This window comes from Geospiza fortis, unplaced genomic scaffold, assembly GCF_000277835.1.
Source record: "Geospiza fortis unplaced genomic scaffold, GeoFor_1.0 scaffold264, whole genome shotgun sequence".
NCBI classification, from domain to species: domain Eukaryota; kingdom Metazoa; phylum Chordata; class Aves; order Passeriformes; family Thraupidae; genus Geospiza; species Geospiza fortis.
The window spans coordinates 4371906-4383609 of NW_005054332.1; the positions used below are offsets into that span (position 1 = coordinate 4371906).

Here is an 11704-nt window from a genome sequence, read left to right on the forward strand (position 1 = left end):
GGGTAGTTCATAGAGGGAAATAGCATGCTTAGATTGTATGAAAGATGATGTCTGCATTGGCATTTCCAACAAGCTTATACAAATTTCTCCAGGAGTCATAGACAGTAGGTTACCAGTATTACCAGTAGACTAATGTGGTGAGCTCCTACTGGGAAGAAGGAAACTGTAAAACATGGTGATGTCCTGGGTGTATGGGGACTGAAAAAAAATTGGTTCTAAGCGTTAGTGTTCAAAAGGCAATGGCACTTTGTTTAATCACAAAGAAGGCCTAGAGGTCTGGAGAGGACTGGAAAGGACTCAGGCTGGAAAGAACTTCAGGGCATCTCTAGTCCTACGTCCTGCTTATAGCAGGGCCAAGATGGTCAGAATGTATCAGGTCTTGAAACATTCCTGGGATGCAGGATAAGACCTTTTATAGCACATTAAGAAGTACAAGCATAAACTTGGCTGACTGTTGTTTGTGCTTGGTGATGGGAAACACCTCCAATAGTGGTGATGGGAAACACCTCCACTACTACATCCATTAAATCCAGTTCCCAGAGAAATGCTACCTGTAGAGGAAGGAAAGTAATTTGCACCAAATAAGATCTTTATCTTACTAAACAAGAATTGTGGCTGCAGCAAAGCATCAGATTTTATACCTTCCCCTCTTGCCATTCCCTCACATTTCCAGGTTGCACTCTTTGCCAGTTCAGATCACACTCCCTTTTCTGATGTTTCTTTGAAGATCCATAAGATCAAATCCTGTTTTTCTGTGTTAGCAATTCAGCCTGAGGTGCAGCTGTCTAAACAGACCCAATTACACACATGGTTGTCAATGTTTTCCCATTAACAGACAGTCAATATAAAGACAGATCAGCTGTAAGGGAAAAAAAAAGGAATAAGTGAGTGACAAAAGTGTTTCTCACCCTCTCCCGCAGTTTCCTCTCCTTCCGCTCTTGCACCGTTGTCAGGTAATTCACAGCTGCGTATTCCAGCACCGAGAGGAAGACAAACACAAAACTGACCCACAGGTAAATGTCCACTGCTTTGATGTAGGAAACACGAGGCATGGAGGCATTCACCCCAGTGATGATCGTGGACATGGTCAGTACGGTGGTTATTCCTGGGAATATCACCAGCAGAAGAGACCATAAGATGCTTTCAAGCCAGACTCTTCATCACAAATACAGCAGTTGTTACAATTTCCTAATATCTGAATTTACCTTGCAATATTTTTTTTTACTTTTGGGTAATGACTTTCACTGCCTGAGGAGGGTCCAGGCAGCCCTGATTTGTAATTGGACAAATATATCTTGTTCAGTTTTCTTGTCTATTTGGTGAGCACAGCTCTAATTCTGGTCTCAGGGTGTTGCTAGTCTGGCTCCTCACCACTCCCCCAGCCTCCCATCCCACGGCCAGGCAGCAGCACTTTGACCCTGTGCTGGCTGCACCCCATTCTAGGTTCAGGACAGTCCCTGGAGGGGTACAAGCACGTGGATTTGAACTCAATGATCCTTATGGGTCCCTTCCAACTCAAGATATTCTATGATTCTATGATTCTGAGTATCTCAGCTTCTAGTTTAACCCCCCCACAGCATGGACACAAGTAAAGCTGCTGCTTTTACTTGTTTCCCCTGTGTTTCCTGTATGCTGGATTTCTCCTGAGAAGTCCTGCTTCACGAGATGTCATAGAATTGATATAAAGTCGATTGTACCAACCTTTGAGAGAGGAGGAAAAGCAGAATCAGTGAGACCAGCCTGGACAGCAGGTACAGAGAGACAAGATATTTCTTTGGTTCTTTTCTTTCTAAGACTAGTAAAACAAGAAACTGGGTTTTCAAACAGACTGTGGAGCCTACAGTTCAGTGACACAATCCCAAGAGCCCTCTCAAAAGCAGTTAATACAGTATTAGGTTTAGCAATAGTATGACATCAGGAAAGGCCAATACCTGTGCTACTGTAGAAAGCCAGTCTTGATGTGGTGTGGAATTTTTGTATCAAAAATTGAGACAAAGAAATTTTTTCATCAGTTTTCAGAGATTCATTCCCATTTTTCCAATACAGCATCAGATCTTCATCAGTGTAAGCATCTAAGTGAAAGAAGAAATACCGTGTGATGTGACTTTAGCTTAGAGGTTCAACAAAAGTTAATACATCCAGCCTTTGGCATGAACTAATGCCACAGGTAAGTTTGCCAACAACTAAGGATTTCAAAAGATCTTGTCATATAATATACTGTATATCTACTATATATAATATAACAACTAAAATCTGGATTCAATGTTCAAGAAAACAAATCCTCTTTTTACTTCACATTGAAATGACAGAATGGCACTCTTCTGAACATCACAGATTAAAAATAGATAATAGCTCAGGAAATAATAATGGGTAAAACACCTTAATTTAGAGGAAGGAGGAAGTGTGGACACTTCAAACTGTCTTAGAATGATAAAAGCAAAAGGGACAGGTCAGAAGCAAAATAAATATGTTAAAACTGTAAATGAAGAACACAGAGAATTTATTCACTAAGTAACAGGAATGGGAAATGAGAAGAGGGTTATTAAGATCATCAGGGACAGGAGCACATGGCTTAGGGACAAGAGGCTGGGGGAACTTGTTCAGCTGGGAGAAGAGCAGTCTGTGGTGGGGTCCAGCTGCTGAACTGCTGACCCTCATGGAGAAGGTGGCAGCAGCCTTTTCCCAGATGCTTTGACAAAATGGAGAACGAAAAGACAGGAGGCAAAGGCTGCAAGTCTCAGCAGAGGATTGTTCCCAAGCAGGTAAAAGGAAACATTTTCAGGATCAAGGCTGTCAAATATTTGAGCATGTTGCAGAGAAAAGTTGTGGAGGCTGAATTAACTTGCTCAAAACCCAGCTGGACACAGCTCCAAGCGACCCATCATGAAGAACCCCTGCTCTCAGCAGGGTATTGGAGCAGCTGACCTCAAGGCCAGTGGAAATTATCTTCTGATTCTGATCCTGATTTTTGCAGAGGAACATTCAGTTAAATAGCTGGGAGGACCTCAAACAACCAGATATTAGTCTTGTCATACCCTGGAGAAAGTCTACAAAAAAATCCTACTGTTCACATTGCTTTCTCCACCAAAGAAGCTGAGCCCAGATCACAATGTTTGCAGGATCAGGATTATGTCATAGGATGTTTTCCTTACAAATTCTGGTCTTGCAGCACAAGGACTAGATACACAATACTGCTGAGTCAACAGGACTCCTAGGAACTCTGATGAGCTATTATTTCAGGCTCTAAAATAGACAGTATTCTGAAACATGTCCAGTGAAATGTTTGTGCAGCCAGCCATGGAGAACATCTAGCGAGAAACACGGATAAAACTTACAGCTTTCCAGCTCCAGAGAACATGTCTGAGAGTCCAGGGGGAAGCGGCTGAAGTCCATGTTGCACATTGCTGTCACTGTGACCCTAGAAATCAAAAATGAGAAAAGCTGGTCTCTATGAGGAGCAATCAAGAGAGAATGTTATCACAGATAATTATTCTGCAGCTTTTAAGCCAGAAATATTGCATGATGTTTGCAAAAAATCCACAGGAAAATGCCTCCTAATTCTCTGTGTTCAAGCTAGATGGATTATACACAGAAATTCCAAAAATGCAATTTCAATATCAAGGAACTAAAGCACAATCTTGGATGTTACTATTATAATAATGTCAGTATAGATATTTCCACTGTGTTTTATATCCAACTATTTCCTACAAGACTACAATGTAAAGTAACTTCACCATTTACATTTGACTATTCCCTTATGTGCAGTTTAATTAAGGTTTCCACATTTTCCTCTTGGCTCAGTTCCTACCATAGTCACCCCCAGAATGACCCAAGCCTGAGGAATATGACCATCCTTATTGCAAGCCACACAATTCTTTCAGTACATATATTATTAAGGCAAAAACAGTTTCTTACAGCTCTCAATAAACCCTTTTAATCTGAGGGGTGTTTTTCTGGGGCAGGGGTTGTAAGATGGGTGCAGCTGGTTTTCAGCAAGTGAGATTTGCTTCTGTTACGTTTTTGTCTTAGCTAAAAAGCTGCAGCAATCACAGCTCCAGTTTTTAAACTAGTCCAGTTGTGCACAACGTTACATAAGAAGTTTTCCAGTGGGTCAGTGAACTTTCCCTGCAGACGGATTTGCAGTGGAGCTCCCGATTTAGGAGGGGCAAATCAGCTGTGACTCATCGTTTCAGAGGCCAACTTACGTTGGTTGTGACCATTTTCTAGATGCATTCCAGATGTTGATAAAGGACTTTTCCTCTGTTTCAGGGATTGTGATCCAAATCCTACCCTGACCTACACACTCATCACCCTTGAAAGGCACATGCTGTTCATTTTGACTATAAACTACAGCAAAATTTCGCCATTTGAGCAAAATTTAAAGAATATTTTTGGGGATATGCTCCAGAAGGTATCCTGCAACGATGGCCTCCCCTAACTGTGTGCAGCATTTAAGCATTTTATAACTCAGTCTCATTAAAGTGTGTTATTTTCTTTCTCTGGCGTCACCTGAACTGTGGCACAACCTGTGGTCAATAACAGTTTGTTAGTCAGGGGCAGAACAGAAACTCGGCTCATCAGTATGATATTCCTCAATTAGAGTGCAGTGTCCAGGTGGCTTTGAAGGCCCAAGGCCCAAAACAGGAATGAAATGCTCCCCAGTCCACTGCCAATCCCATGTAGATGTCTCAAGATACCTGAGGGCATTCCCAGCACTGCTGGACACCCATGCTTTTTCAGCTGGATACTGTTCTGAGTGTTCTAAAAACCAACAGGCCCAAATACCATGGAGATTTTCTTTTTCCTTGGATTTTACATATCAAATTATCAATTTAACAATTGTGCAATTGGCTGTGGTTAACTCACAGACTTCTCTCTTGTGGTTGGCATTAAAAAGTCACATCACCTCCTCAACAGACCACAGAAGCAAACTTAATAGAAAACCTTTCCAAGTTTTTGAAAATCATTTTACCATGGCTGAAATGAATAAGTTTCAGAAAGATCCTAGAACAGAAATCCTTGGTTACAAATATTCAAAGGTCACTGTACACTCAGAGCATATTTTCTGTCCTGGGGAAATATCCATTTTTTTGGGCTCTTGAGCTTTTCTCCTCTGGCAGTGTGTTTTTCTCTGCTTCTCTTTTTTCATTTTGCTGAAGGAAATTAAATCTGCTGGGATGCTGATGTGAGCAGTCATAAAGGTGGGCTGGTTAGAAGGGGAAACTAGTGAGCAAAAAATGTCTGATGAAAAATATGGACAGAGAAAGGGAACAAGACAAATCCCTGAGAAGCTCAGCTGGCCTCTTTGACATGCGGATAGGGTACCTAGAAACTGGAGGCATCCTGAAATACCATCAATAACTGCCAAAAAAATGTGCTTTAACAGGCACTTTATTGTTAGAAAAGGTAGGAAATTATCTTGAAAATAAAAAAGGGTCTGAGAGAACAGAAAACTTCATTATCTATTGGCTGTTACAGGTGAAAAATAAAAATTACCAGCATCTATTGCCTATTCAAATTGGTGGCATCCTACACCCTCTTATCTCTCTAGATATAAGGAGGCCTTAATTTTTATCCAAAATGAAGCCTTCCTCTGAGACCTTTCCATGCTCCACACACTTTTCTGCTCCTTAGAAGGTTGAATTCGGTGCATGAACTTTCTACCAGCTCTTGGACACCCACCAAGGACTCCTGGCTGACTCCACACCCTGTGACTCAGAGCATCTCTGAAATGAGACACTGCTGTCTCACTGGTCCCCTCTGAGCCCACTTTGGAGGCTGTTTCAGTTTGTCCTTCCTTCCATCCCTTGGATGATTTGGATCGCTTGATGGTGGTATCATTTGATACCAGTGCTGTGCACCCGCACAAGCAACCTGTCCTAAGGGTACCTGAGGGTATATTGTGGATTAAATGCAAATTCATGTAATGTAAAGTAACCTGTAACAGGAAATACCCTGGTTAGTTATTGGCTGTTGCCACATGACTGACAGATGCTAAATTATTGACTGCTGACAGCAATTTGCAATAGAGTGATGCAGATATACAGTCACTTCATTAATCATGGTTGCAGTTGTCAGTGGTGATTTTGTGGTAGTTTGCTTGCTAGTGGTGATTTTTGTGGTATTTTTGATAATCTGTATAAAGGTAGAGAAGTTTAGAGGATTAAGCCTCCATGTCCTTGTGTATTACAGAATCCTGCAAACCCACAGTCAGGATCCGTGTACACCCACAGGATGGATACCCTCCAGGTCATGACAGGCATCCCTCAGTGTTCCTCCAGCCAACAAATCTACTAGAAAACCAGGATGTCTTTCATATTGCCATTTCAGCTTCAATAAACCTAAACATTTACATCAACAGGAAAGCACCACAACTGAAAAAAAATCTAGACAAACAAGAGGAAAAATAGGATAATTATAGAGGTCACCATCTGGTATATCAGCAGCTTCCAGTTTAATCACACACTGACCCTGGGATGAACATCCCTGCTTGACTAAGCCCTCCACTGAGTGCAAAGAGTTGGGGGCATGTTTCCCCCAGGAGGAGATTACCCTGTTACTGCCCACAGCATGGGTTCTCAGAGTTTCCTGGACAACATTTTGTACTGGACATTCTGGAAACAGGGCTCTGCATCAGCAGCAGGAGTAGCAGGATTGGCAGTAGCAGTCCTGGTGATCACCAAAGCCAAGCCTAGAGCAAAACTGGCAGCAAAGCCCCAGGGCTGCTCTGTACCTCATGCTGTAGAGGACGTGCCCATCGGGGAACACTCGCAGCATGATGTTGTCTGTGGTGGTATCATGAATGAAGGACCTCTTGGAATGCACAAAGAAGACATCAGGGACCCAGATCTTCTTCACCAGCCTGCCATCAAAGGTCATGCTCTTGTTGTTGGTGCTGGGAAACGAGAGACGCTCATCCTTCCAGTAGTGCCTTAAGTACAAGGTCATGGTGAAATCCTTCAAAAAAGGGAAGAGAACCAATAAAGGAAGAGAGGTCTGTCAGTGCTGCACTCTAAACTAGGACACACCAGAAAGAAAACTCACTCCCACCAGATAGATGAGATCTCTCCAGTCTCAACTCCTGATTCTTTCCTAGGCCAATGCTCTCTGTCAGTAGATTTTCCTGACAAAATAATTTCAGCCAAAACAATGCATAGCCAACTATTGAATTTATTACAGTACCCCAGGATATAAATATGCCCCAAGAGAAGCAATGCCCTGAAGAAATGATTCTTCAGTTCTGGCAAAATTATCTTACAGGACTATGGTAGCAATAGGATGATCAAGAGGAAAAACTGAAAGTTAGCTTAATGATCATGCTAAACACTAAGCAATTTATCCCCAAAAGGACTAAACTGTTGCAAACAGCAACCAAGTGAGGGAACTGTGTTTCCTACCATGTAAGTGTGTAAATACAGTTCCCTTTTAGGTTTGTTGATGGGGCAGGAACTTCAGTGACATAAAGGAAAACATCTGTTTGTTGATCCCAACCTGGCAGTTGCTGCTTTTAGAGCTGAATCTACTCTCATGCTGAGAGATCAAATACACTTATTTTCTTTATATTCCAAATTAAGCAAGTGGTTATGGGAGCTGCAGCTGCTAAGTCTGAGCAGGCAGCAACACAGGCCAGGGTTTCTCTCTAACCCACTTTCTCAAACCACAGCCAATCAGTTTGGTGACAGTGACAATCAGTTACCCTGACTCTCTGCTTCAAAGGGCTGTCTCACAATGGCCATGCATTGCCAGTAGGTTTTTCATTAATTTGTCACAGAAGGCTCTGGTGCCAGTTCCCACCTTGATGCCTGGCACAGCACAGAGCTGGCCAGACCTCTCTGGCCATGGCAGAGACTGGCCAGGGGGACACTTCTGCTCACCCACCTGCAAGTCCTCACCTCATCAGACAGGTCCAAGGCTCCTTCACTGCTCATCCCAGGGATGCTGCCAGCTCCTGCTCCCTACTGGACACTGGCCACCTTCCCCTTACATCTACAGTCCCAAAGAAACACTTCCAGCAACTACTGCCAATGCAGAGCTTAGGTTACAACCCAGCTGGAAGAGTCAGCCTCAGGGACCGGACATCAAGCTCATCAGTTTGACTAGAGCTGGGAAAAAGGAAACCAAGGAAGAGGCACAATTGCTGCTTTCTTAGGGGTCAGAGCAGGTTATAGTAAAACTCAAAAAAGGAGTAAAGAAGAGCCTGGCAATTCAGGGTTGCCAGTTGCCTGGCCATGACATGAGACAGAGGGACATGGGGCTGCAGGAGAGGAGCACCATTCTCATGGTTTAACTCCAGCCAGCAGCTCAGTACAGCACAGACACTTGCTCACTCCTCCCTCCCACCACCTCCAGCCAATCTGATGGGGAGTAGACTTAGGAGAAATTGGGTTGAGATAAAAACAGTTTAACAATTGAAATAAATAGTAATAAGAAGAGTAATGGAAAGGAAGATGAGAAGAGATAGAGGGGCAAAACTCCAGAAAAACAAGTGATGCACAATAGAGTTGTTGACAGATGCCCAGCAAATCCTCCAGCAGTGATCAGCCCCTCCCAGCCAACTCCCCCCAGTTTATTCACTGGGCATGATGTTCTGTAGTGTGGAATATCTGGAATATCCCTTTGGCCACCTCAGGTCAGCTGTCCTGGCCATGCTCCCTGCTGGCTTCTTGTGCCCCTCCTCACTGGCAGAGCACAGGACACTGAAAAGTCCTTGACTCAGGGTAAGCACTGCTGAGCCACAAATAAAACACTGTGTTATCAGTATCATTCTCATACTAAATCCAAAACACAGCACTGTACCAGCTGCTAAGAAGAAAATTAGCTCTATCCCAGCCAGAATCAGGACAGCCAGGCAGCCTGAGGCTGTGGCTGCAAAATGCCGCTGGGCAGCTCCATCATCAGAGCATGGGGGAGTGGGGACCACCAGCCAGGCACCCTCAGCACTGCTTACAGCCACTCCTGAGGAGGGGGAAGAGGCTGTCTGAAGGCACAGCAAGGGGGGAACTCACTGCTTGCAGGCCACTTCTCTCCCTGTCCTACCCAATTGGAGCTTCTCATCTTTCACCTTCAGCCCCTCCCTCTCTCCAAACAGCCAACACAGTGGCCTCTGCAATGGCCAGCTCTCCTCTCCCTCCAATGGCCAACCTGGTGCACCAAATGTGGCCAACACAGAGACAAAGTGGCAGCTGACAACAGCTTCTAAGTATAAAATCCAACTTAAGGAGGCTTTTTCATGGCATGATGCAAAAGAGGCAGTGTGCTGACCGCTTGTTCCTTTCTGACCAGCACACACACTATTTACAAGCAAGAAAAGGGGTTTAGTTCAGCACCCACAAATAGGAAAGTCCCTTGGAAAACAAGGTTTACAACAAACTGGGAGAACGATAGTACCTGCCAGAGGCACAGCCAGTGAGTCTACAAAAGTACCTCACCTTTGGCAGCCTATTTCACGTTTGTTCCAAGCTCCAGGCAGCCTTTAGAGCATGTCCTGCCACTGCACACAGCAGCAGCCCATCCACATCAACCAGACAGGCACTGGTTTTAAACCCACATGCTTTAAACAGCCCCTGGCTGCTCTCACTGTCATGCACAGCGGGTTGGAGCTGGTGATGCTTCAGTCCAGTCCTTCTTTGGGGCACCAGGAGCCTGCTCAAGCAGTGATAGGTGAGGCCAGCCCAGCCCAGGGTAGCTGATTTTCAGGGCCACTTCAGGGCAGTTTGAAACAAGCCCTGCCTGCAGCTCTGCCCTGCCTGCAGAGAGGAGACAAGGAGGGCTCCCTGCTGCAGGCACAGCCAGTCCCTGTCCCCTGGCCATGCAGGGAGCTTGCTGCCCACTCTCCTCCCTGCAAACACCCATGCTGGGACAGCCTGCTGGAACATAACTCAGACTGAACTGGGAGAACATTCTTCCACTCCAATATATGTCAGCAACTGCTGTAGAAAGTGCTTGTCATGAGCTGGGAAAATAGGAACTGTCGACAGCCAAGGGAGAGAACTGACCTCCAAGGCTTCTGACAGGCAAGATTTTCATTGAATCCTGATAGAAAGCACTGTGAGTTATTTACTTGCACTAATTAGGCCTCTTTGCTGCTCTGACATTTTCTTGATATATTAGAGCCTCAGTTCTCCTCCTGGCAGCCATTCCCTGTGCTCCCCTCCCACACACCTCACTGCATGCATACCCCCAAACTCCCTCTTTCACTATCCAGGCAGGCAAGCTGCCTGGTTTTAATCACAGAACACAGAATATTTTGGTTTAGGAAGGACCTTTAAAGGTCATCTAAACCAACCCCTCCAAAATGGCATGAAGATGTAATTGCATACTAAAAAACACTCAACCTAAAGCTCTTCCTTTGTCTTTACATTTTGTGTAGACCACAAAAGGTGCACAAGAACAGGGAGGAAAGAGGAAGGAGCCCAGAAGCTTCCTCTTTTCCTCTATGTTCCCTTTTCCACTTCTCTTTCAATTGTTTTTATTCAATTTCCTACAATTAAAAATAAAAAAAACCCCATGAAACAACCCCAAACCACACAGTAAAGCATTTGTGACACTCATGTGAATTGAATGGTTCCCTAAGGAAGAAAACTCCTGCAGCAAACACAGCTTATGTGAATTTTACCATATAGCTTCAAACCTTCATATGCAGCTGCTTAAATTTTAGTTGTGATAGATCTTTCACAGCACTGATTACTCTCCCATTCAAGGTCCCTTTTCTCTTCACGCTTTTAATCTTTTTCCTCTGGAGGTAGAAAGGTAAGGCTTTGATCTTCTGGTTTTATCATGTCTTTGGTTCTGATTATCAGCCTCTCTGAATTTTGGAGATGCTGCTATTACTTTCATCTGACCAACGATTGCAAGCCCATGGGTTTCAAGTCAGGAGGTCTTTTATGACGAGAATCAGCTGAGGCTTAGAAGAGCATTACGTACCATGTCAACCTCAGAAATACTGTCCAAGCTTTCAACTTGCACATCCACCCCAACAGGAATCGCAGGGCCTGAAAGAGAATGAGATTTAGATATGCAAATAAATGTTCTTTCATATCATCTGCATTTAATTAGCACTTCTAAGGTGACATGCAAACATTTCTGAGCTTATGTTGTGCATTTCTGTCAATGGTTCTTCAGGAAGGGGCTGGGAATGAGTTAGTGAATAACCACGTAAGGGCACTTCTGAAACATTGACTTATCTTCCCCTTGGCATATGCTGCAATGTTGACACTTTGCTAGTTAGCCCAGAGCTTGGATGAAACATTTGCCTATGTTTTTAAAAACTGAGCCATCCTATCTTAAATTGTAGGCCTTTATGAACAAATTTAGCCCCAAGGACAGGGGACTGAGATGAGGACATGGCAAGCAACGAGCTCTTCCTTGGAGGTTTCTCATTTTTTATGAACAAGGCAAACCACATTAATCTCTCAAGAGCCTGTCACCATCTTGATTCCTATTACTCACTGATGATATTTCTAGTTTTCCACAATAATTTTAAAATTAGCAATCAGAGAGCTCACAAAGAGCAAATAAGCATAAAACATCAAATAATAAATGGACACTCCTCTATTACTAAAAACCCTGTATCAAAACTTCACTGTAGACTGCTGCTCACTAATGACCAGGACCTGCTCAAGATCCCCATAGTGTGCCCTCATGCAGCTTTTCCCAAATTCTGGAGATAAGGGCCTACTGAGACCAGCACAGCAAGCATGGCCCA

The 11704-nt window shown here is 43.9% G+C and overlaps 1 protein-coding gene across 1 annotated transcript in view; it reads right to left on the bottom strand.

Moving 5' to 3' along the window:
• Positions 1-11704, bottom strand: part of LOC102041451 (gamma-aminobutyric acid receptor subunit rho-2) — a 30796-nt gene that overhangs the window by 3482 nt on the left and 15610 nt on the right. Inside the window, exons 3-8 of the mRNA XM_005421709.2 lie at positions 10924-10991; positions 6734-6957; positions 3336-3418; positions 1932-2072; positions 1608-1701; positions 909-1155 (exon numbers count right to left, since the gene is read on the bottom strand). Of these exons, the coding sequence (XP_005421766.1) occupies positions 909-1155; positions 1608-1701; positions 1932-2072; positions 3336-3418; positions 6734-6957; positions 10924-10991 (857 nt within the window). The remainder of the gene's footprint in view (positions 1-908; positions 1156-1607; positions 1702-1931; positions 2073-3335; positions 3419-6733; positions 6958-10923; positions 10992-11704) is intronic.